General features: G+C 35.6%; 1 protein-coding gene across 1 annotated transcript; it reads left to right on the top strand.

The window, feature by feature from the left end:
• Positions 1 to 4,222: 4,222 nt before the first annotated feature.
• LOC140666053 (growth/differentiation factor 8) lies at positions 4,223 to 27,830 on the top strand. The gene is made up of 3 exons (XM_072892781.1): positions 4,223 to 5,996; positions 23,500 to 24,109; positions 25,206 to 27,830. The coding sequence occupies exons 1-3, from the start codon at positions 5,624 to 5,626 to the stop codon at positions 25,423 to 25,425; spliced, it is 1,203 nt and encodes a 400-aa protein (XP_072748882.1). The 5' UTR covers positions 4,223 to 5,623; the 3' UTR covers positions 25,426 to 27,830.
• The last annotated feature ends 22 nt before the right edge of the window (positions 27,831 to 27,852 follow it).

Genomic DNA, 27,852 nt, shown 5'->3' on the forward strand with positions numbered 1-27,852 from the left:
TCTGATTACATAGTATGGTTCTTGCAAAGAATTATCGTGAAAGTATATCTTAGTTAATTACGTCCAATTTTTAAGTCACTTTTAAATAACTCTCTGGGAATTCCCTGGTAAAACTTAACTTCAGTGATAAAAGATAAAATACAAAAGCAAAAATATTAAATTTTTGTTTACATTTTATTGCAAACGCAATACAAATTAGACAAATAATAATCGATTAAATATATAAAATATATAAACTTATATATTTATATATATAAAAAACAATAAATACTTTATATTTATTTTCTAAATATATATCATACATTGCTTTTTATTATAAGTTCAAAAAGAGCGATAGGAAGGCGTGCCTGATGAAGATTTCAATGCTTGGCGAACGCTGTATTAATGTATATATTATAAATAATAAATTATATATATTTTAAGATATATAGCATATATTAATAATAAATGTATACCTTTGCTTATATATTTTTATATCAAATGTTTCAGACTTCTATTCTTTCGACTTTAGATATGATAATGAGCAATAATTTTTTCTCAGAAGATTATTATTCATCGCAAGTTTTTAATTTTAAACATATGAATGCCATGACAAGTGTTAAATTAATTGTTCACAAGATAAATATATTAATTTGTAACAAGAAACAGTAATATTTTATGTAACTCAGCGTAAAAGCATGCTTAATCATTCTGCTAATGAACACAATAACTATTAGCTGTTGGAACTTAATTTGTAATTTTATATGCGAAATATAAAAAGTAAGTTTACATGAGTGAGTAAGATAAGATATCGTTACTATCATTTGATCTACATGAAATTTAATGTGCAGATTCCATAATTGTACATAATTGATGATCTTTTAATAGAGAAAAAAAAATTATAAATTTACGTGCAACGTGTTTTTAACTGTCTCATCAACCTTGCACAACTTGTACAGTTGGTCCAACATTTATAAATAGTTTATTTTAAAATTACTGTGACAAAGCACTATTACAGCTATTTTTAAAATGTTATTCCGAATAAAGTTAATGCTAATCTCAAGTAGTTTTCTCAAGTTTTAATTTAGACTGATATTAAAATATTTCCAGTGTTATAAATTTATTACTTTTTGTCTTTATATACTAATAGTACATTATTGATTTGAAATTTTATTATCATTATGAAATTATTCTCTTCTACCATCATAAGTTTTGATTTGGTTTTATCTTTATAACGCGTTATAATTTCCATTATTAATGCTAAAGATGATTTTAAAGTGAATGGATACGTTTATTTATGTATTATTATCTTAATTTTTATTTAAATTGGATAGATTAATTACAACGTAAGCCGCGTTTGGCTCTCATTTGCCTTTTATTGTGTGCTGTATTTATATTCTTTATTTTTTTTATAGATAATTAGTTTTACAATTAGAAGAAGAACGTTTGTTCTTTTAAGAAGAAAGGATCCTAAACGAAATATACGCGAATGGTACCGATAACGGTGATTCGATCAAGTTTCGTTAAAAAAAAGGATGAAAAAAAGAAAAAGATTGCGCGATCGCAAAAACGAGATTTCTTCGGCGAAGCTATAAGCAATTCCGTTCCGGATCCCCACGAGGATGCAAATTATTATAATTGATTCCAGAAAAGAAACGACGAAACAAGTAGAAGAAATATGGAGATTGGTATGATCAGGTAGCTATAAAACTTTATTGGATGACATAATGCACCTTAGTAGTGCAGTTACAAGACATGTAAGGGCGACCCGTCGTTCAACTTTAAACCAGATATAATGAAAGAGTTCGTTGCCGATCAAGGTACTCATTACTTGACGATCAATGTATCAGGCAGATATCACGAAGCTTTCGATGAGACACTACGAGTATTCTTCACTTTTCACCTTCCGGCGGTTGCGTACACGCACGGACATCTCGCTTTTAACCAAGATAAATTATTTTACCGTTAGACACGCACCCCATGGATCCCTTTTATACATATTTCTTTCATCATCCGACTGTGTATTATGTCAAAAACTCGTTCCAATTAAAATGTAATTTTTTATATTTATATTCTTTAATTAATACATTCTTATAATTAATATATATTACTTATATATAATTTATATTCTTTGGCACGGTTTTTTAAATTGCTCTCTGTAAAAAATAATACTCGAGAAAAGATGTTCGAGAGTTCTTCCTGGAAGGAAGAGTTATTCTATATATTATTATATATCATCAAGACTCGAAATACATTTCGCGTTTTTTTTCCGGCGTTTTTTGCAATTTAAAAATCTACCTCACCAAACAGCAACACGCGACTCGATACAAAGACGATTCGACGATCCGAGTCAAATGCAATCGGTCAACAAATCTATCCGAAATCTCCGGGTTTCGCTCGCGAGGAATATGTATGCGAAATGCAAAAAGATCGGCGTTTAGAATACACAGCGTGGTGCATCTTCGATTGCGCGCAGCGGGATTTGAATTTTTTTGAGGTCTTATTTGGATTTCAAATGTCGTGAGACAGACCTGAGTAGACGCAGCTATATCTCGCCTTTACTGGACACGATATCTCTCTATCTCTCAACTCCTTCTCTCCCCTCCCTCTTTTCCCGCCATCATATTTCGCTATCGTGTATCGATGGAACAACCGTGTAGACCCGGTATATACTCGCCTCCTGCGTGTCCTCGATTTCGGTTAAGCATAAAAGATTCGATCGATCGATCGATCGATTGCGCGCGCGCGCGCGCGGTCAAGACCGTGCACAAATTGCATGACATTGTGTGCAATTCGATGGCGAATTTGAAAGTTTTATACGGGCACGATAAAGTGAGCGTGCGCGTCGATATCTTTCGCGCGCGCGTGGCTTAAAAACGAACAAAAAAAGATTTCACAGCCGCACGGATGCGATCGCTTCTCGTTTAACGGCATGATACGGACGATGCATAAAACATTTCCATGCGGCCAGCGACCGACATGGAACGCACTTTCCAATTTTTTTTTTCACTTTCGTATACTTACTAGCTCTTTTTTTTATTCCACGTTACTCATCGTGACAGTTTTAAATCGATTCTGAGATAATAATAATTTATAATTTAATTGTAATAATAATAGTAGCTTAATACCAATAATTTAATATAATTGATAATAATTTGTATCACCAGTGACGAAAATTACTCCGAAGGTTTGTTTTAATGCGACCAAACTGGCAAATTAAACTAATTTATTTATTAAATGTTTGACATAAAGGTGACGTTTCGACCTTCAGGTTTAGGGTCTATAACGGAAAGGTTAAAAATTTACATTAAAAAGTTTGACGAAAAATATAGTGTCGAAATTATAAAGGTATTATAATATGTAACGTTTTCAGTGTAGTGGTGCTTATCTGTCCTCACAACGCAAGAGAGAACAAGTTAAACATTTAATAAATAAATAAGTTTATAATTTGCCGTTTGGTCGCATTAAAACAAATCTTTGGAATAATTTAATATAAAATAAAAAAAATCAGTATCAGAAATTAAGCAAAGATCGAACCAGATAATTGTATAGATAGAAGAGGAATTAAAAATGTTACAATCGTACACTGAAGGCTAAATCGTTAAAATGGCTTTCTCCCTCCCCTCAAGCTCGAATTATCCCTCTTTCGAAGGGTAAAAGGTTCCTTTCGCAGTTTTTCTGCATGCTAATCGCATACAGTCGGGAACGCGCTACATGATCCCGATATCCCTCATAGTGTCGATTTAACTCATTGACACAAGGGATGGAAAAGAGAGAAAGAGAAGAAGAGGGACCTCGGTGATATTTCAACGCATGAGTGACACGGGCGACAGTCGGTGCCCGCGTGAATTCTTTCTGCAATCGTGACGATCTTTGACGGACCGTCGCGTAGGGAAGAACGAAGTTAAGCGTACTTCGCGAGGGAATCGCGGTGGCGTGCGCGGTCAGAGGGGACGAAGAAGAGGTTCGTACATGAGGAACGGTGGGATATGGCGGGTCGCGCCGGGTGCGACGGTCGAGCGCGCGGGCTTATAAGAGGGCAATAGAGGCAGGGGGGGGGGGCGGCATTCGCGACGGCGGCGACGGCGACAGCGACGGCGACAGCGGTGGCGGTGACGGAAAGGGTTGGGAGCGGCGGGGAATATCGAGGGAGGAGGTGGGCAGAGGGAGAAAAGGGGGGACATTTGTTGGCGGCGGGTGTAGATATACGTTCGGCCGCTACAACGCGAGTGCGTAAGATACTACGGGAGAGAAGAGACGGAGAAAGAGAGAAGTTCGCGCGAAGGAGGGAGATGGCAAAGTAGCGGTGAGGATAGAGAGAAGTTCGGAGGGGGAAGAAGAAAGAAGAAGTAGAGAGGATAAGGCCTCCACCTCGGACATATATGCGGTGAGAATTCGCGCCTCCTGTCTCAGTGCTTGACAGGCCGGCAAGCTTTTAGGATCCATTGGGTTCTACCATTCCGTCACATCGCTGCGCTTCACACACGATCACCTTCTTCTTTTCGCCATCCCGGCTGGATGTATCGGTGGTTGATGTTCGCAGATCCGAAGGTGATACCGATTAGCGCGAGAGACTGGTACCCGCAACAGTAGCATATCCCGCCGTGGGGCCGGCCGAGTCAGAGTACCGGAAGTGTAACGTCACGGAGAGAATAGTTGCACGGCACGAACGAGAGATCTAAGATTGATTTCATCGTCGAAGGTTCATTGAGAGAAATCAGGTCAGATTTCGCGTCATGACGTGTAAAACCGGTAAACTGACAAGAAACAGGATCCGTCATTGAACAGTCACGCGGCAAAGCGTGTCTTGGACCGACAGCAGGCTAGTACTGGGGTTGAAGGTCACGAAGATGCACCGGGCTGTGTGATCTCCAGACTATCCAGGACATTTTGCACAAAATCTCGACGAGATACTTTAAAGTGCCTTGTGATTTTCTCTCTCTTTCTCTCTTTCTCTCTCTCTCTTTCTCTCTCTCTCTCTCTCTCTCTCTCTCTCTCTCTCTCTCTCTCTCTCTCTCTTTCTCTCCCTCTCGCAGTGATTGGTGTGCGTGAGAACGGTTTTGGTGTGAACACGATAAAAAGTGCAAACCGCTCGGAAAATATCTGGCAATATCTTCTCGACTCAATCACATTTTTTGCATAAACCGAAGAAATTTGTTTCGTTGTCGAAGATTCGTAAAGATTCCACGGAATTAATAGCTTCGTGACGTAAGAAGGAAGAAAGCGAAACTGGATCGTGCAAATCGCGATTGTGATCGAGGCTGGTCGCCTTCTTGCGGCGAAGCATCGTCTTCAGGGTACGGTGACGACAAGGGGACCAGGAAGTTTTTGCAAGAGGAGAACGTATGGTTGCGCAAGTTCAGGAAGAAGCTGGCGCTGCGACGAGGAAAAAGACTTTTTTCGCGAAAGAAGCCGAAGATACAGGAGTAGAAGTAAACAGAGAAAAGATCTCTAAGGATCGGAGATCAACGATTTTTATCGTTAGAAAGAGAAGACGAAGCTACGAGAAAATCTAAGATCCGTCTCGGAGAGAAGACAAGACAAATTCGAGGCGAACGAACGATGATGCTATCGATCATCTGATCATTCCTGTCGCGACGAAGGCCGATCGTAGTTAATCCAACCAAGGGCGACCTTGAACAAGATGGTCACGAGGGCGCTGCTATTACTCTCGCTGGTCCTCCTCGGTGCCTTCGACGCTCCCAGCATCGAGAGAACCCATGTCCGGCACTTGGCGATGGCGGGTAACGCTTGCAACGCCTGCAGAATGCACGAGGAGATCCGCGCGCTCAGTCTAGAAGCTATCAAGGAGCAGATCCTGAACAAGCTCGGTTTGAAACAAGCGCCTAACATGACAGGCCGGGCGTTACCAAGGATCCCACCGATCTCGAAGCTGATGGACATGTACGGGATGCAGGCCGATCAGCCGCAACCACTCGAGCCTGGTATCACGCACCACGAAGAGGTTGACGAGTATACCGCCAAAACCGAGAGCGTATTTGCCTTGGCGCAACCGCGTAAGTTTTTTTCTTTTTTTTTTTTTTTTACATTCTTTGATGATTACAAAATATTTGAGAACTTCTCAAGACAAATAAATGCATAATAAATAGTATAAGAAGATGAAATTCATATAATATCATTTTGTTTTATTCTATAACTCTTTTCTTTTCATATTTCTTAGAAGATATATAATTTGTCTTAGGAGATATAATTATATTTATCTGAATTCCTGACATCCTATATTTCTAAATTTGTATTGTTTCAATATTATGTATACTTTTTATTCATATATAATTTTTAGTATTTTTATTTTATTCTAAAATTTTTAATTCTTCATTTTCATAAAAAAAAAAATATTTTACTACAAATTTTATTCCCTATAATTTACTTTTTTCTCAAGTTCAACAAAAGATTTCAATACCTCTAGATATTGTATCATCAATATATGTTAATTTTAAACGCAAAATATACTAATTTTATTATAATTTTAGTTTTTATGGCAAATAAATTATAAATCTAAAAACAAATATATCAAATTTTGATTTATCGAAAATGTCCTATTCTATGTAGTAGTCAATTGATATACAGATGTAACGTATGTGATATTAAATCTATTGCAATGAATTATCAAATAAAATGTAAGTCGAGTTGCAATCATTTTTCTGCAAGATACTTAGTTTTGATATACGGTTGCAAAAACTCATTGCATAACTTGGTAAAAGGTAGCGTTATTCATGGCGCCAGGCTGCGGTAAGATTTTTATCAGCCATGGTTTGCTCAAAGTTAATTACCACGAGTGATAATATTTCATACGGGACACCGATCATGTTTTCCTTGGCAACTTCAAGTAAATTAACTTTACCGATCTGTCCGGCGTATAGACAGAGTGTTTTATTTGAAAAGCTTCCATTCTATTTATTTTATAACATAATCGATTTATTTTTGCAAAAATTGTTAAAAGAGATCAATTTTATTTTTAAGAGCGACATATAAATGTGATAAATTGGACAGTTCCTATTTCATTGGAGTAACTACCCCTTCAAAAAAATCTTAAATAAGAATAAGAGTTAAGTGACATATTTTTCAGAGATCTTTTAATTCACTTTACAAACGTGTTTGTTTTTTTAAACTTAAATAAATTTTTTTCGAGCAATAGCACTTGGAAATTTTAGATACAACAAATTTACAATTAAGAAATATACAATTTAGTACGATATTATTTTACTTACAATTGTTTTAATATGAACGATTTACTTCAAGGGTGTATAGAAATGTAGAGTTATTTTACCAGATACCTTCCAAAATATTTGTTTGAGAATAGCCTTTATTATTGTTTAACAAACAATAAAGATTATTTTGAACATTTACAATATAAATAAAAGTGTAAAATAAATTAATTATATTCTAAATTGTATATCTCTATTTTTTTATATGTAGAAAATATTTTTGACATTTAAAACTTCCAAGTGCAATTTCTCGAAAAATACCACTCAATAAAAAAATATTTGGTTATAAACAATTAAAAGACTTTTAAAAAATGGTGTGCCACCTAACTCTTATTCTCATTTAAAAATTTTTAAATATGCAGTTGTAGTATCGACGATGAAGATGAAACGGCGCCGTTAAATTTATCTTATTTTATGTGTTTTCCTTAAAAATGATTTCTTTTGACATTTTTTGCAAAAATTAATCACTCACAAAATAAACAAGATAGAAATTTTTCAAATGATACACCCTGTATACTGCTACATTGTATATACACTGAATTGCATCGTATCATTGCCACTGATGAGCGGTATGAATCATATAACTTTATATATATATTTCTTTGTGTGTTTGTGCGTACGTAGTACCAAAGTGTGTGTATGTGTATGTATGTGTGTAACAATTATAACTGGCTCTTACACATATTCAGGTATACGTATATTGATGAGTTACGATTTATTTGGCAATTCGCACTTGCTGCAACTCTTTAGAACAAAAAAAAATTTAATAAATTTCTGTAAAATATAAATGAATTAAAATTGATTAAAACAAATTTAATTTTGTTAAACTAAATATTTAATCTTTTTTGAAATCAAAAATTTTTCTCTTTCTTTCACATATTTTTTTTATTCTTTGTCATGGTACCACTTAGCTTTGTGACTCAACACTGAAATGTAATATAGAAAATAATATAATTTTTTAACACATTTAATTTTAAATGAAGATTTTTAAATTTCTTATTTTAATAACTTTTCGTAGAAATCAAAATGAATAGGTAACGTTCATTAAAGCTTATAAATAATTTTTTTTTTAATTCTTTACTTTTTTGTTTATAAAGTTTTTATAATCGAATAATTAGCTTTCTAAAACTGTTATACATCAGTTTAGTCTTATTATTAGTATTCAAAGTATTTCGGATATTAATGTATCTAAATGATTAATGTTGATTGAAATAGAACTTTTTAATCGTTGTTAATTTGAGGCTTCCTTCGATCTTCTAACAACTTTGATTTAAAATTTGATCTCACTTTATCACTTTGAGAGTTTTCGCAAGGCAATAATAGGCCTTATCAAGGCTCCGACCTCTCTCTCCCCTTAGTCCCTTAGTTATATATAGATATATAAAATATCTTACACTAGGTGTCTCAGAATTCGTATCATTCGGATCTTTTGGCAGTTCTTTACAGTTTTTATTCGCAATTTCTTGTTACAATTGAATGGGAAACTATTATTGATCATCAATCTGTGGCATATGATGAAAAATATTTTAACTTTTAATTAATCCTGATATCCTTTGTAATAAAATACAAACTTTACAATTTTAATAAAAAAATTAGAAAGTTTAAATAATTTATTAAAGAATATGTCTGTGTGTGTGTGTGTGTGTGTGTGTGCAAAACGTAAAAAAGTTCTTAAAAGACTTGGAAACGTTAAAATTCATAGGTCTCACTCAACGACTAGTAAAAGCTTAAGAACATTGCGTGTTTTCGGGGGACACCCCGTATGCATTCCGTGTATAATATACACTTGTTAAGGAGCAGAAGGAGCTCCAAACGCGCGGTCCGTCGCCGCACGAGTCCCTCGGGCGAAAGTGCCTTCGAGCCACTTGCCACTAACAATAAGCACGTAATAATAGCGATAGGACCACAACCCGCTATTAGGGCCTCCGTGTGTTGGCAAAAAAAAAGAAACAAAATAAGATCAACGACCTGCTTAGGAGCTCGGCGAGAAACCAATCGGTCCTTGGTTAAGGGCTTGGTGCAAAATTTAAATTTTATTAGCGTAATTTTTATGCGCGCATCTCTAGCTCGACGACGACGGTGAATTTTGACAGAGTTTACCGGCGCCTTGACTACCATATTGTGGACGATTATCGCGTATCGCGTGATTACGGACACTTTGGCATTCCGATATAAGAGTTGCAGTTTATTATTATCGCGCCAATTATAGCTTTATTTTTCAGTACTGCAATCGGAATAGGTGAGACAGCCCAATATCGAGGTCTTTGCAAAAACAAAGGGATTTGCATTGCACATTGCCGTCGCATCGGGTGGGCCATTAATTATGATTGCTTGTAACCATGATAAAGTGTTATTACCTCCGTTTACATTAAAGACAAATTATAGAGTGGCGAATAAATTCAAAAATTTATTATTAATTAAGCACGAGTGCCATATCATTAAAGTTAAAATGAAAGAATAACTGTCATTGAAATTGTTATACTCTCTACAGTATTTTTTATTACATAATATTATTTATTAAAATAATTGTCAATGTATAGATCACAGCCTTTTGTTTATAAATTATATTTATTTATAAATAACTTAAATTAAATTATAAATTTATAATTAAGACGTTTCTAAATACATTCTAACTCTTTATAAGTTGCTGTATCATCTGCGGTGTTAAACTGTGTCAATCAATGTCGTTGCTTCCTAAACTGATCTTGCCATTGCAACGTTTGAAAATAAGTTCACATATATTTAGCATTATGCAGATAACGAACGAGACGAAGTACGAATGAGAGTTCGAAAGTTACGCCACTGTCTGACATTATCGGTGAGATTAATAACCGGAACGATTTAATGGAAAAAAAAAAAAAAAAAAAAAATATATTTAACTGGATAACAGTGCTTTTTACGTGCATGAGTACCATGCGTAACACGCACACTGCATTCAATAAGAATTCAATTTCGATATCGGCCGCTGTCGAACTTGAATAGAAAATAGCATCGAAAAAGTGCTAAAAAAAGAATGATTGACCGGTATCATATTCGCGACGGGTTATCACCAACGACCTCTTGTCTCTTCTGTTCGAGCATCTCGGTCCCGCTGCAGGGAATAATCTTTGGAAATTCGTTCGTGCGAATTTCCTTCCTCCGCCGAGACTTTTCTGTACGCATCTCCGTTACTTTTCTATTAATCGCAGATTCTATTAATTGTCTTGTTGTGAAATGATATAATCCTTTACATTTTGTCTTTTAAACTTTTTTATGCTTATTTACAATCGTATATAAGAACTTTCTATGGTTTTAATATATAAGCGTATTAATTAGTTTTGATAATTAATTATGCGACAACAATTTAAGGGAAGTTAGAGAATATTTTTTTATTTTGAATATTCTTACGAAATTTATTGATATCTACATCTAATTTTATGTATCATTATTTTCATACCTTGCACAAATCGCTGGTATACTTGCGTATACGTGTGTGTATATAAATTGTTTTATTTATATTTATGTTATTTTAATCTTCAATTTTCATATCTTTATTTCTTTGTTTTACTCTTCAATTTTCATATCTTTATTTCGTGTGTTTTCAATACATTTGCGTATCGTATATTATTTATGTGTATCGCATTCGTTGTATTTTCTCTCATCTATCAATGTTTTATTCAACATTCATGATTTTTCCTTCTTTTATCTTTGTTTTTTATTTACAAAATTTTTTTACTAATTATTTATCCTATGTCCGATGTGATTTTTCTTGTTTCGCTTCTGAAAATGCGTATATACCTTTTTACCCTTTTCTATTTTCATTCCTTTCGCAATTTTTTTAGAATCGTCGATTATTTAGTCATATTAGTTTACTACATTTTCACGTGTATCATTCTATCTGTATCTTGATATTTTCTTCGGCAAAACAACCGGCGGTTTTTTACCCGACGTCCTCAAGAGATCAAATGATCTTGATCGTCTCTTGCTGCAAGTCGATCAGATTGTAAGTACACAGACATACGTACACATATATGTATGTGTGTGTCGTGCAGACACGTATATGATGTATCGATAAATTATTCCTTCATCGATGACCAGCGCAAATCAGCACTTTAGGACAGTCAATAATTGGAAAAGTGTTTTTATTAATTACAGAGAGAAAGAGAGAGAGAGAGAGAGAGAGAGAGAGAGAGAGAGAGAAGAAGCTTTTATTATATACCTTTGAAATCTGAATCAATATTTTGATTAAGAAACAAGTGTAAATTCAAATGTTTAAAAAAAGTTTATGATAAAAGTAAACATAAGTCTTGCAATATTGTAACGTGCAAATTTTTATAGAACCTATTACGCAATTAACAATTCAATATTAAAACTTTATAGAATAAATTACAGACTGAAGAATTCATTATGATAAAGACTAGACTCTCTCTTTGTGGTCACCGCCGCGTAACCCCGATGACGTTGACCAAAATTATTTCTGTAGGAAATATTACCGTGCACGTCGGTCCGATAGTCACTGCAGACGCGATTGATTAACTGTATTTTAAATGTTTTTCTCGCGTGTATCGCTGACGCATATTAAAACGATACGATAAGGGACCAATTAAATGTATAAAAAAGTTCAATGACAAATACATCGTCCTGTGTAGATGAAATTAATAGATTTCACCGTCATAATTAGCAACAACAGATTTTCTTTCCGGGATTGTTTTTACAAAAAAAGATCACCACATAACATTCGACATTTATTATCTAAATTGAAATGATAATTTCGTATATTTTGCAAGGACACGAGGGATGTTCCAGCTCATGCTTGATATATTAGCGTTCTGTTGTTGCAATTTAACCGAAAGATATCAATCGATATAAGCTGAACGGTAGTTTGCGTATGTATACTGATTATGTTAGATTAAATGGATATATAATGACTACTAATTTATTCTACAAAAAAAATCAAAATTATTTTTTAAAATATAATTTAGAATTAAATATAAATGTTAAATATAGGCTTTTGTGTTTCTCTTTGCCTACCCTTCCTTTCTCTCTCTCTCTTTCTCTCTCTCTCTCTCTCTCTCTCTCTCTCTCTCTCTCTCTTTCTCTCTTTAATACTAAATGCGATCACCAAGATTCGCGAATGCAATACGTATGCAAACGACGAACCGGCCTCCAATGAAGGTCATGGCTGGTGCACAGCCTAGGTCAGGCCCATCTCCCATTATCGCGTTAAAGTTGTCTGTATATGACTGGCGGCTGTTAAGACCATATTATGTTGAGACAAGAGCCTAGTCCATGACGTAGCCCGGAGCTACTCTCTAGGACAGCAATTTATTCTAGTCAGCTGGAGCGATGATTGTTCAAAGTGGTCGACGCGACTTGAAACTCGAAGAAGCGTATATATGTAGCGAAATATAATAAGATAATTATAAAAGAGAAGATTGTATGGGATGAAATTTTGTCTATATATTTTTATAAATGTACAACGATATAATTATATTGTCCGTCATTTAATTCGCATAATTCTCTAAAATTATCGTTTCGAGTTACGTAAAGAAATTTTTGTTTTATGTAAGTTATATAAACGCAATTTTATATTTCATATTTAATATTTAAGTTTTTAATATTTATTACAAATCATCAACGTGTTTATTATTTCCCGAAAATCGATTTGTTACAGAGAAAGAACAAAAATATAATAAAGATTAACTTGCATATCATTGCATAATATATAATGTTATTCGTAAATTTTTCTTATATTTTTAATTTTAATGAACAAAAAAACTAATTTTATGTTCGTGTATCATTTAATTATGAAAATTTAATATCACAAATTCGATTTTGAGTCCACGTGGAGAATTGTTGAAACAATGCGGACGCGTAAATATAGGTACAGTATATAGATATGTATTATCTTTTTTCATAATTAAATTTATAATACATATATATATATATATATATATATAAAATATATATATTATAAACTTAATTATAAAAACGATAATACATATCTATTTACTGTACCTATATTTACTCGTCTAGATTATTTCAACAGTTCTCCACGTGGATTTGAAATCAAATTTGTGACTTTTTATTGTAATTATCAATAACGATATTACACATAGCACGATATAAAATGCTTACATAAACTCGGAGTTTGGATTTATCAACATTATTGTATTTTCTATTTTGATTTTTATTCTTATTTGTTGTGTAACAACGCGCTCGCATTTTGATAATTAATCGAGAGTATAACCGTTGCCATAATTAAAAATGTATTTAAAACGATGCGAACAGTCTTTCAAAGTTTTCTTCTCTGAATGTTTTTATAATCCACTATCGCAAAAAATTTCCACGAATTATTAATATTAATAATTTTATATCGATACGACGCAATCTTTCAATGCATAATTCGCACAGACACACACATATACATATACATATTATATTAAAAGTAAATGTTATATTTTTTAAAAAAACTTTGTTACATTAAAATAAACTAGACATTTTCTTATTAGAAGCTAATTTTTTAAATTGAATATATAGCTTTATATACAAACCATAGTAATTCTAAAAATATATTAAACAAAAGCAACTGAAGGATTTAATATAATTCTAGAATATACAGAAAATTATAATATATTCGTAATATCGTATTAACTGAATTTGCTTCACCATTTACACATTTGTCTATTCGTTATTTTTAAATTGCCATTTTATATTGGTCCTTAAATCAGTTCATCTCGACAAAATTAGCAAGTCTGAAATAGATTTACATAGATAAATCCGGTAAATAACGATAATTCAGTAACTAAAATCAGCACTTTGTCTACTACAGTCGTTGTAGACTTTTAATAATTTCCATTCGTATTTTGCCTTATTTCATTTTTAAATATTGATATAGATTGTTTGATATTTCTCAGAATCAGAGATTTTCGATAGAGTTAGAAATCGATAATTTTGATGAATTTATATCTCGATAACGTGCAAAAATAATCTGTTATCATGAAGATTAAAGTATAACAATCGAAATGAGACATACCGATCGCGTTTGAAATTTGATTTAAAAAGAATGATATCAGTTTTAAGATTGGCAATTTTATTTTGTTTTTATCATCTTATATAATTAGAAAAGATATAATAATATTATATACAACAATATTTAATAGATACTGAAACTATCAATAAGTTATTACCGATGAGAAACGCTTTGAACAATCTATAAGTAATCCTTGTAAGAGAAATAAGTTTGTCTTGTTCCTGACGTCGCGTGAGCGACAATTTAAGTATTAAATGTACATGTATACTGCCACACATGTATTTAAGAGCTATTATCGATATATAATAATCCAATGCATATCGTAATAAAAATTATATTGTATATTAGATAGAATTTAATCATACATGGATCGCTCAAACGTTATCCGGAAATGTTATCAAGATTTTGTTATGATAAATACAAAATTTTGAGATATGCATTTAATTTTTAATAAATGTCTACTTCCTTAAGTATATCGATATTGAATAAATACTTAAAAAAAATGATGATTCTAAAAATCGTAAACTCATGTCGTATATAATTTGAGCTCTTAATCTTTAAATTCATGATCATGATACATAGTTTTTATTTATATACATATATTGTTGTATTTATTATCTCGTATCTCAACTGTAAATGTGAATTTTTATTATTAAAAACATTTCTTTACCGAAGTCTCTGTTAGAAAAAAGCATATATTTGGGAATGAATGTAATTCGAAGAAATTCCAATTATTTTAACAGCAATCGAAATACTATGTATGTGATTTCCGTGAGAACTTTGGTTACCCGACAGATTTACTTCGACACGAACAAGAAAGCAATCGGGGTGCAAGTACAGGCGTTTCCTTCCACCTTTTCCGCCCCCTAGCGTATTGGCAGGCCGCCTCCCTCCATAAGAAGGGGACGCGGGCGCATAAACGCACGCGAGGCGCGTAGGCAGACCCTTTCGAGGGAAAAGAGGTAGCTAGAAACAGACCAAGAGTAAAAGGAAGAAAGAATACAAGGGGCGAGAGAGAAGGAAAGAGAGAGGGAACCAGTACGCGTGACCCAAATGCGAATTTTATCGAGTTACGCTGTTATACTGTCGAAGTGCAGTCGCGCGCAATTGCGGGCCGACCCGCGTCACGCGATGCAGATTATTCGGAGAGAGAGACGGCAGTTTTTACGTCCGGTCTCGCCCCGGTGCCGGCGGTCGCCCCGGAAAAGGTGATCCCTCGGAGGATCGTGTTTTATGGGGTGCGTTGCGAGCGAGCGCGTTAGGTTCGCTCCGCCACCGGAAAGAAACGATAAGTACTTGTAGATAGGTATGGCGAGCGCTCCCTCTCCCTCCTGCTTCTTTTTCCCCGTGCGGGGAAATTGCTTAGAATTATCATCGATCGTGTTCAACGCGATTCTCGGTAATTACTTAACGCGAGCGCGATAATAAATCTGGCGTCGCGTGGATTTCTGTGCGAACGAGGTGAAACTTTTCAACCAAGACGATTCGATGCGAATCGAATAAAGTTGCTAAAGAGATAGACGATCGCAAGTGTAAGTTTGATCAAATTGATTATTTTCGAAAGAATAAAACAACATTTATTATCTTAGGCTGTATAAATGTTCTCAGATTTTTAGCATTCGAATTTTACATATTAACGTTCTTTTCAAAATATCTGAAGAAAGCAGAAAATTGAAATTATTTGAAAATAATAATTTTATTTTAAAAAACGGTATAATATAAATTTATATAGATACGATAAAATTGAATGATCGGATTTGAATATAGCATTACAGATAATCAAGTATATGCAATACTTAATCAAGTATATGCAATACGTTCCGATGCAATGAAATTCGGATTAATTTCTCGTCACATTAATTTGATATCACAGGACTGTTGCGTTTCTAAGCGAAACAGCTGATATCGCAATGAACTTGCGGCTTCTATCGAACGCGAATGCGTTCTCCACGCGACAAATCCGGGAAGGGTCGTTCACCCCCGCGCCCTACGTGGGCTCGCAGGATCATTAGTGCAATTAGGTATTCCCAAGACGAAGTCAGAGGGCACGTTATCGAGCGGCTTTAGGCGCAACGAGACGGCATAGGGGATGGGATGAGACGGGACGGAGATACGACATTGCGTTACAACATTAATTTCGGGGTTCAACGCTCCTGGCGAGCGGGTAGGTGTGCGTAGAGACAGACGTTTTCGTCTAGACACACGCAAAGCCCTCCTCTTGCCAACTGCCCTCGGCTGTTTAGTCGAATTGGATGTGTAAGTCGACATCTCCTTCGCGAAAACCCCTTCCTTTCGACGCAAGCAAGCCATTCTGTCGCGAAATTAAGTCAATTATAGGGCAAGAATGCTCACGATATGTAAATTTTATATTTAATATTGTGTCATGTGTAATTTTTATATTTAATATACGCACACTTTTTTCAAAATTCTCGTAGCCAAATAATAATATCTGTCACGATTGTGATTTTAATATACTCTGAATGTAATAGATTTATCTTTTCAATCGAGAATCTTGTGCAATAGAGGATTACTTTAAAACTCTGCAAGAGAGAGAAAGTCGCGACTATATTTTTCCCGTCTCGTCTCAAGGCCGAAGCTATGCCGCTTTTACATCCTCGTGCGACACCACCTTCCGTCGATCCCTTTTCGTTCCTTCCTGTTGCTCGTCTTCGTGCTTGAAGGTCGGACAAGGGGAGGCACCATACACGACACACGAGTCACTACGCCGGAAAAAAAAAAAAAAAATAGAAAGAAAGACCATCAGGACGCGGGAAAGATGGTGGCTTATTTTCGTCCAGACGAGGCTACAGACCGTCTGGCGCGAGAGGTTCGGGCTATATTTAAAGTCGCGAGCGAAAAAAAAAAAAACGCCCTTCGTATAAAAAGTCGCGAGTCGCACGAAGATGACGCGCATTTTTGCCGTAATGTCGCTCAAATTTTGGTGTTCCATTGACATGGAGAGATTTTTAATTCATTATATATATCTTTAGAGAAAAAGTATCGAGAAAAAAGCAAGATAATTCTGGTAGAATAAAATTCGATTATTTATCGAATTAACGCGACCCCTTCCATAAAATCTATAAATAATTAAAATAAAATCGAAGATGCCGAAATGATTTAACTTGATTATACGCACATTCTTTATCTCGCTAATAATTTTAATTTCTTTTACGATCCTCTCTTTAATTCTGCTGTATAATATCTGCCATATGTGTATACTACTGTACAATGAAAAAATAATTATTACTTTTATATTTATTTATTTTTAAACTATAAGTTAGTACGTCATGTTCATATAGCAGCTTATTCATCATTTTTATATTTATCATCATCCTCTATGGTATATCTATGTTTAAAAATTTGGTAATTGTAAATTTTCGAGAATTACACGTTTGGAATTGCACGTGACGAAAAGGCGACGCAAATTTTCAAACCGATGCGTGTGTCGCGCAGACACAAATAAATGCGCGCCGTAAATGTGACAGTTGTTGGCAGTTGCAGGCAGGCAGGGGTGGGAAAGGTAAACGACAAAAAGAAGGATGAGCGCGGGATGAAAACAATAAAGCCAAAGCACTAAGTACATCGTGCTTCAGCGCTTAGGATAAATATAGATTTTAGCGAACGCGGAGGTCACTCGCATTGCACATGGCAGAACGAATGGTAGAAAGACTTTCTGTCGCCGCCGCTCGATATACGGCTCGAAACTTTGCCGATGAATAAAAGTGTGTTCGTTGTTCTTGCTTTTCTATGTACGTGTATATATATATATATATATATATATATATATTTTAGATGGAATAATTGATTTTTTTGATTGTCAAACATCTATATAATTGTAATATGTTATAATATCACCTTCTTTTTACACAATTTTTATGTGCGTTTACGATTTAACTCGATATCTCTTCGATTGAAGCGGCTCGAAAAATTCATTGCAAAAGCAAATGATCTCTAATCTGTGGTAATTAGAAGTTATCATTTAGCGTCTATCGGCCTATCTCCATAATAGTAGTCGCCGAGTTTCGAGTCGCGGAAACGAGCATGCGGAATCGCACTTTTGCCGACGCACGTCGCGCCGTAGAATCGCGTAGAATAAGCGGGAAAGCAAGACTGGAGGAGAGCCCGTTGGAAGAATGGGTGGAAATCATGGAAAACAACGATGATACCGCGGTGTCGTGGCCCTGCCTATAAATAAAGCGAAGAAATAATTGATACGGAACGACCTCCTACCATCCACGACGCATGGTCTCCTCTCTCCCCTCGTCCACTCGGGACGCATCCCCGAGAAATGCACTTTTCGCCGCTATCGGCCGCTTCTTCTTTCGTTCCCCGGCTACGTCGCTAATGTAAGGGCGGCGAGACGACGTTTAAAAATATCACGCGACAAATCGTCGCGCAGACTTCTCGTAGGCTTTGGATGATTGGATGTTCTCGGTGAAAACAGCCCCATTATTTATTCCCTCATTGCTTATTTAATTTCATCGCGCTTGTACACTTTCTCTATCTTAAATGTTACATTATTTTAATATACATTTTTTACTAGCAAATAATAAACATGTGTATGAGAGAGTCTTGATGAAAATAATGATGTTACAATGACTTGTAATGGAAAATGATTTCATGAGTTTAGCTTTCATTTTTGCAATTTTTGCGAATTTTCTGCGAATTATACGCAAAAAGAAAATTATATACAAGACTTCGGGGAAATTCTACCGTAAACTTTTTGCGATAAAATTTCCGATAACGTAATCTAAATCCAAGACGTAGTAATTGGATGAATTGTTTGACATTTGATTAAGTAAGAAATCATTGTGACCGGGACGATTGCGTATCGCTTTTTCTTCAAAAATATTCTGATTATATTACCATTATTTAGCTTCTACTTTTTAGTCAAATATAAGTTTGACAATTCCTCAATTTGATTCAGTTTTACAGCAAATAATTAACATGGAATCGGCGGAACGGATTATACTAACAATAAGTCATAGACATCAACCGAGTCAATACGTGAAAGGTTTTCGACTGTCAAACTTTCTCTCGCCGACTTTCAACCGTGTAAAGCGCGAAGGGCGCGGCGGGGAGGATACGTCCCGTAATCGTAAAGTTGACGTGATTAATAATAATTAGTCCCCGGGTAGACGGCGTGACGGGTAGACGGTGGTATCATAGATGTCTACGGGTAGATGGTAGATGCGCGCGCGTCAGACGATCGTTGCACAAGACGAGACAGCTGACGGGTGACAGTGACAGTGACGGCAAATAAAAGCGAGACGAGGGTAGACCGCGGGGGAGGAGAAATGATAATCGAATTATTCGAATGTGCTCGAAAATGCGGAGGTGCAAGGTTAATCGCGGCGTCTGTCGTGGTTACTCTCATAAAACGTTAACGAAAATAAACCTGCTCCGCACGCGTGCGCGCGCGCGCGCGGGAAACGTCACGAAATTTCGTCGAATTTCCATGCAAAATTGAGCAAAGTCAAAGCTGCGTGTCTCACGCTCGTGCAACTCGTATGTCGAATAATAAAAGATACCGGTGACATTCTATTTGAGCAATGCCTTGCAGTTACAGTGTAAATGAATAAATATCCCGCGAAAAGAATATATTTTATCTTTTTTTTTCTTTTGAATTGCTTCTATAATATTTAAATAAATATTATTTATCAAGTATAAAGAAAAATGAATATTTATATACAAATATAATATTAAATTATTTATTTACAATACATGTAGAACAATAATTTTAATGATCTTTTATTAATGTTAATTATAGTATATTAACAGAGTAATTAACTTTTATTGACAATTGTGCAAATTATGAGATATTATGTGTATATTATATTATAAATGTATCGTATGTCTGTATATATATATATATATATATATATATATATATATATATATATATGCAAGCATATAAAAATATAATATAAGTAATATATAAATAATGTATAAATGAATAATACTTTTAGAGATAAAAAAAATGTAATTTTCTTTGATACATGTGGTTCGATCGATTTCTTCAACATATGCTCATCTAAAACCGATTTCTTCTAAATCTTCCTCGAATTGCGTCGTGTCTCCTACCTCGGGAAACGTTGTCCGAGATTCATAAGTTTCAGGGAAAATTTCTTACAGCGACCGGCGACCGACGATCGAGGAACCAGTCGAATACCAGGACGAACGCGGCCGGCTTAGAAGATGCGCGCAAAGTCGCGTATCGATACATGCGCGTTGATTGATCGATCGGGAGAAAAACGTCGCTCGCTCTCTTGTATATAACGGTACGATTTGAGGTGGCTCTACCCTTCGTGGAAACGATCGTTTTACCGAGCGATGGCCTGAATAGAGTCTCTTACCGGTGTATATAAATCTGCCTGCTGTCGCGTCGCTTCTTTCTTTCTTCTTTTTTCTCTTCCTCCCCCCCCCTCCCCCTCCCTCTCCCCGCCCTTGTTTATTCGCGTTTCCGCCGCTGATCGATCGATTGATCGATCTCCAGGAGAGAGATCCAAGATCAAGTTTAACGTCGGTCATCGGGGTAAATGTCGGACGCACGTGCGTGTCACCGCGCTCGTGCAATCGGCAAGAAACGGATGACCGGCGACGTTGAACGGCTGAGTTCTCTCTTGCTGATTTATTGCCGATCCCTCGATCGCGGGTATTACAATCGCGAGGAAATCCTGCGCGGATATTTGTCAAATGTTTTTGCGACGTCACGATGACATACGCCGCAGTCAAGGAGAGAAGAAGTTTCTAAATTGGCGGATCCTGTTGTTTTGAAAACCGGCCACATCCTTCAAGTTTTATCGGTGTTTTGTTCGCAATCTACGCAATCCCGATGCAGTCGCGTCGCAACTCATTTCGATCTTGTAGAAGCTAGTCGTAATTAGTGAGACAAGGAAAAGAATCAGAGATCGAGAAGCAAAGGTTTTGCAATCCGTTTATGAGATAAAATGACATTAACTTGTTTAGTTTTCTCTCGATCTAATCTTTTTGTATAATATCATCAAAGCGCGGCGAAAATTATATAAAGTTAATTTTCTTATTATAAATTAATCGTATAGTATAAAAAGACTGTAGCATAAATACTTAGAGCGATATTTCACCTTTGGTGGAATTGCGACCAATTAAATTACGAAATTCCATTTTATTTGTACAGAGAATTTTTCTGCATTTTATCTCTTTGAATATTTATGATCGTAGAAAGTGTGCGACCCGAAAGAGATTCCTCCTTGACTCTCTCGTGTCAATGATTATGTGCTGATTCGCGACTGCTGCGAATCTATGTATGATTCCGAAGATGCGTTCGCGATATCGTCGTCAGGCAAAGAGAACAACACGGATAATCAATTACACATAGAAAACGTTTTTCATTTTTCTGCAAGTGTGTCTCGCTGATAATGTCAACATCAGAAAATTTTAAGTCGTTAATAAAAATTATGATTTTCGAGGAACGCGGTTCATAAAATTGTTGTTAAATTGCCTATCGCCGATAATCAGAAAAGGAAGCATAAAATGCATGTTTCATTCAATCGATTGGAATTCGAAAGTACCGTGATCAGCAAAGGAAGTTTCTCGTAACTCTCCGATAAACTTATTTTAAGAAGTACGCTCTTATATCGCGATCACACACAGACCGATCGCATGCTTACGTATGAGATTATTACATATAATTTATGAGCTTTTTCAAAGACGACATTATGTCGCCGTTATAAAGTCAATCATAGAAAACGTATTATCACGCATCAATTAACTTTCGTATTGATATGGAACAGTGTTTTCTAATAACGCCACTTTATCGTCGATGCTTTCGTCTGGTTATCGGCCAATTAGAAATAATTATTCGCGCGCGTTACAGTAACGCAATTTCCGTAACCCGATAATCGATGCAAATCATCCATTCCTCTTCTTCTGCAAATCTATAGTATTTACATGTTTTTCTGAGCTCTTTCTTTCGCTTATTGCACGTGTCAGCGTATGATTAGTAAAGAGGTAATAAAACATTTTCAAATCTTTATACATGTCTATATATATATTTTTTTTTAACTTTGCGTTCTAATGCACTTGAAATGACTCGATACGTAAATGATTATCGCGTTCATTTTCTATTCCGATAACCTCTATAGCAACTTAATGAAGCTGTTGTAATGTAGCTTGTACTATGTAGCGATCTTTGGTATCAACGATGATACATCATACTTTCGCGAATGAAGATGTATTTTGACATCTTTATCTTGCTAAGAGCTGAAAAAAAAGGAAATTTTAACATATTCGATTTGAAACTATTTTCTAGTCATCGCAGAAATATATTAAGATGTATACTCTTGAGTTTTAAATTAATAAATGTATATATAAGAAAACAGCTTCGCGAATATCTCGTATTCAGACTGATTGCGATGCACTTAAATACGATCAAAAGTTGTATTTATATCCAAAATTCATCATTTCGCTGGAGGCATATCTTTGTTTACATGCAGCGAGAATCAATAAATATTTTTCTATATGTTTTATTTTTAATTTTCATTCATGCTATATCCAATATTTATTTGCAGATAGCAGAAAGTAGTCGTGAAGATGCATTAAGCGGCGATACTTTATCGAGTTATGTAGTATATCGTGCATGTAGTATATCGACCGCATGAGAATCTTTTCATAATAAATGACGCAATACGAGATCCGATGGCAAGTCCTCCACGTTCAAAAAAAAGAAAAAACAAAAAAATAAAAAAAAAACCCAAAAAGACGCATTCACGTACGAACGCTTGAAAAAGAAACGGCACTTTATCACCGCTGGCGTGTGTGGCGCATCAACAAGACTATCGACGAGACATTATATCTCTTATTTGGAATTTTCCGACACAATTATTGACGCGAATCATACCCTAATACATTTGCACTACGCAGCATTAAATAATCGTATTAGATTGAAAATTATGACTTTGATCGAAAAAGCATTAAAAATAAGCATTTGAATATCAATTACAACTTTTGTGTAATCAATATTCTCATTTTTAATCGTGAAAAAAAGAACTTTAAAGTATGTTTCTTCGATCACGTGCAATAATCTGAAATGTAAAATGTTACATCTCTTTTTTACATATATTAAATAATCGTAAATAGTTTTTACCGATATATGTATACACGCACGCACACACATGTACATACATACATATAACTATTCATCTATTTTATACAGATATATACCTACATATATGACGCAGGAGAGATAATTATTGTATTATGCGATTTATATATAATATATATATATTTTTTGGTCTTTTTCAGATCAAAGGCTAAGGCATTCAAAGGGCAGCTTAGACGTGCTGTACTTTAAATTCTCCGATAAAGTCGTTCAGCATCGCGTTACTAGAGCGGAATTGTCCCTGTGGATATGGGGTGTGAATCAAGAAACTACAGAACTCGGCGAATCGATCGATCTAGAAAGCCAGGATGCTGGGCCGGTGACGATCACGTTGCAGAGGATTCTTCGGGGCTCGACCGAGACCGGGGGGCCCTTGCTGGGGCCACCTCTCACCACGAAGCACCCTAGACCGTTCGGACGACGGGGAGGTTGGATCACGATCGAGCTCAGACGAATGGTGGCCGAGTGGTTCAAACATCCCCGGGACAATCTCGGAGTAGCCTTGAAGATCACCGGACCCGGCGGGAATCATCGCAGGAACTCGGCCCGTTTGGTCGAGACCAATCCCGGCGCGGAGTACGCGCCGTATCTCGAGGTGCAGATGCAGGAACTCGATTCGCGAAGAAGCTCCAGGATCAAGAGAAACGTGGGACTCAATTGCGACGAGGCCAGCCAGGAGACTAGGTGTTGTCGGTATAAGCTCACAGTGGACTTTGAAAAATTCGGCTGGGACTGGATAATCGCACCCAAGAAGTGAGTACATGATATACTTTTCGATTTCCCTTTTTTTTTTATCAAGATATTTTAATTTTTAGAGAGCCGGTTTCAGTCGATCAATTATAATTTCTATTGTTTTTGTACCATTATTTTTTCGCACATTTCAATCTCCTTTTTAAATATTCACTACATTTTTTATATAAACATCGAGTCAAAGATTAAAATTAAACAATCAAGTTTAACTATAAATGTATAGTAAAAATGTTTTATTAAAACTCTCTTTCTCTCTCTCTCTCTCTCTCTCTCTCTCTCTCTCTCTCTCTCTCTCTTTCTTTTTTTATCTCTTTGATATCAGAAATGACAGTAAACTCCTTTATTTGAATTATTAGCTCGATATATTTTATGAATGTTTATCAGAATATTTTAAGACATATAACACTTCCACGATTATATATTCTGATTGGCGAAACGATTAATGCATCGTTAGTTAAGCACGTACTCGTACAGATTTCTCTGATGAAAGAAAATATTTGATCCAAACTCGGCTTCAATGCAGAAACTGTAGCTTTCTTGCTGGCACGTAGAACAACTTTTACATCAACAATGCTAAACTGTTATTGCGCACGTTCAATCTAAAAATATCTCTTATGCACTACTTGCGCTCATATATATGTACATTTCGAACTAATTTATTATGATAACATTAACGATGACACTTATTGCAGAGTACAAAGCAATGGACGCAAAGTTGATTGTATTCATTCACAATCTTTGTATACGAGTTTTAATTAAAATACACACATACACACATCGACTAGTTTGACGTATACTTTTTTCGATAAAAATATACATATCGGGAATTAATAAACTTTAAACCGTAAGAGAATAAATCATTATACCATATACATCTGCACCGATTTGTTTTCAAGATGAATAAACCTTTCCAAGATTGGTTTTAAACTGATTACGTCAGTGATCAAAATAGTTTCAAAATAGTTTCCTTTCTAAAATTAATAACAAAAAAAAAAAAAAAATAATAAGACCCGAGAAATGATAATCTCTTAACGATAAATGATAGAAGCGCTGGTAGAATCTGCATTAACGATCGATTGCGTAAATGTTTGTGTCGCAGATACGATGCCAATTACTGCTCGGGTGACTGTCCGATGGCTTTTCTTCCGGCCTATCCCAACACACACATCGTCAGTCTGGCGGAACCGCCAAACAATACCGGGCCGTGCTGTGCACCTAGGAAACTGTCCGAGATCACGATGCTGTACTTCGACAACGAATATCAGATCGTGTTCTCGCGACTGCCAGGCATGGTAGTCGAGAAGTGCGGCTGCTCATAGTCTACCTACGAGTCGGCCGGGATGACGGGAGCGACGTGGATGACGCCGTGGAGGGCCCCGTGCGAGACAATCTACCGCGATGCTCTCCTTCTGATCAATTCCGATAATCATCGTCGTTGTTCTCATCAATCGTCGTCAATTGTCGTCGCCGCGTTCTCGGCGATTCCTCATCCGATAGACTGAAAGTGCCTTGTTCGGAGAGTAGTCGCGTGATGCGGATCCCTTCGGAGCGCGAGAGACAGAGAGAGAGAGAGAGAGAGAAAGAGAGAGAGAGAGAGAGAGAGAGAGAGAGAAAGAGAGAAAGAAAGAGAGAGAGAAAGAGACAGAGAGAGAGAGCAGAGACGTAAAGTGCGCTGGTGGTGATTCGCGAGGATCTCTTCGAAGACTGTGCGCTAGATGCCAAGGAGGGACTCGTGTCGTCAGCGGCAGGTATCCTGACGGTGGTCCATGGCAAGGCGGATAGTTCCTAGAGTCACGGTATTATTTTTAAGACGACGCCGATACGTTTGCACCTGATCCACGTGTACGAGCTCGAGTCTCCGAGACATGGATTTGTTATTCCTCAAAGGCAGGAGCGTGAGCCTAGAGTATTTATAATACTATGGATTTAAAAGTTACTACATGTTTTTTACATTCGTAGAAATGTATTCTAACGCGGTTTGGTGACAAGTAGTAGGAAATTTTGAAGTTTTTACTCTCGCGAGACTTTAAATAAATTGCAAAGTATGTACAATTCGATCGTTTTCAATATGGTTAAATTGTGTTAAAAAAATGTATTCTTGCCTCTTTCATTTCTTTTATTGGAAGCAAGATACATTAATTGAGATCGACGATCGATGGAAACGTGTTGGCCAACAGATCTCGGTGTACAGTAAAATCGTTGTTTTTCTAATGGTTTTCCCTCTCCCTTGTGCCCACCCCCTCGTCTTTCTACTATATTATATATAGATATTATATATATAGTTTTTGTCATTATGATCGTTTTTTAGCAAATTGTGAGAGTGCGTGTGCAAGAGAGCGTGTCGAATTATGTAAATAAGTTGTAATAGGCAAGAGTGTGGTGTTGCTTCGCTGAGACTCCTGGATCCTAAATGGATCCTAGAAGGACAAGGATGTTACTCGTATATCGGCGGCTCTGTCCTCCGCTTTTTTTAAACACGAGTGCGGTTTTAAATAAATTGTAATTATACGGCGCGATATTCGGCGTTCGAAATTCTTTTATACGGCGGAAATTAAACATTTCGCATGTTTACAGTCGCGAAAATAAGTATTGAAGAACGTTTCTTTCTAGATAAATGAACGTTATTCGCGTAACGAACGCGAAATGCGCCCGACTTTCATCAGCTTTCCTCATGACTTATTAAGTATTAATAGCTGCATTTCAACGCGTTGGAAGATGCATTTATTAAGAAGGGTTAACGACGTTTTTTTTTTGACATGTGTCCCTTCTTTTGTTTCACGCATTATGTAACGTTGAAAAAATTGACAAGTATATTTTTGGACAAGATTATTCCAAGGATACCTTGACAAGTAGCGTAATCTAAAGTCCGATTAGTTTTCATAAATTTATTAGGATCCGTCTTTGATCCTCGTATAATTCTTAATTATATCATGAAGGAAAGGAACAATGCTACAATGTGTGTAGATATATCTTCGCGACGCTTAAAAAATTCTAGTTATATGTAGCCTTTGAAACCAGTAAAATTTCGATCAATTTAGGTCTTTGTATTTAATCAATAAAAACACGATAATTACGGTAAAGTGACATTTATCTGAACCTGTAGCATCGACAAGTGAAATTCTATTAATTTTAATCTTTGCTATATATCAATCTTCAAAATCATGCTAAAAATTTTTTTATGCTATACGGAGTAACACTTAATTCCACGTTTTTTCCCTGGGCTTCGAGCCAAGTGCACTGTAGCTACATTTTGTAAAATAGTATACGATACACGATCGACTTGCACGCACCGTCCCTGAACTTTATATGATTGTAAAAGAAAAAAAAACACATACATGTACGAGTTAATAAAAAAAACTCTTTGCGATTTTTATATAAAGCAATCATTAGAATATAAGAGAAAGCTCCTTGAAAAATCGATTCTTTTGTAACTCATCTCTTCCCTGTCAAGCTGTCCTCTATCTTTTCATCTTTTTCCCTCCTCTCACTATTCTTTTCCTTCGTCCACTACTCATTCTCTGTTTGTTTGTCAGTGCATCGATAATTAAAAAAATAATGGAATGTGTATATATATATATATATATATATATATATATATATACATATATAAAGATCTTTTCCAACATATAAAAGAGGACGGCAAAAAATGCATACTTATATGTATAATGTGTACTTCCTAGATAGGTAGCATAGATAGAAAAATATTTATTCCATGAAATAAACGGTTTTTCGATGAGCACGGAATA

Source organism: Anoplolepis gracilipes, chromosome 5 (genome assembly GCF_047496725.1).
Source record: "Anoplolepis gracilipes chromosome 5, ASM4749672v1, whole genome shotgun sequence".
NCBI classification, from domain to species: Eukaryota; Metazoa; Arthropoda; class Insecta; order Hymenoptera; family Formicidae; genus Anoplolepis; species Anoplolepis gracilipes.

Excerpts from the sequence above, each read along its gene's own strand:
- LOC140666053 (XM_072892781.1), top strand. The coding sequence starts at position 5,624 with ATGGTCACGAGGGCGCTGCTATTACTCTCGCTGGTCCTCCTCGGTGCC. Across the intron at positions 5,997-23,499 it reads ATTTGCCTTGGCGCAACCGC|ATCAAAGGCTAAGGCATTCA; the intron begins GTAAGTTTTTTT and ends GGTCTTTTTCAG. Across the intron at positions 24,110-25,205 it reads TGGATAATCGCACCCAAGAA|ATACGATGCCAATTACTGCT; the intron begins GTGAGTACATGA and ends TTTGTGTCGCAG.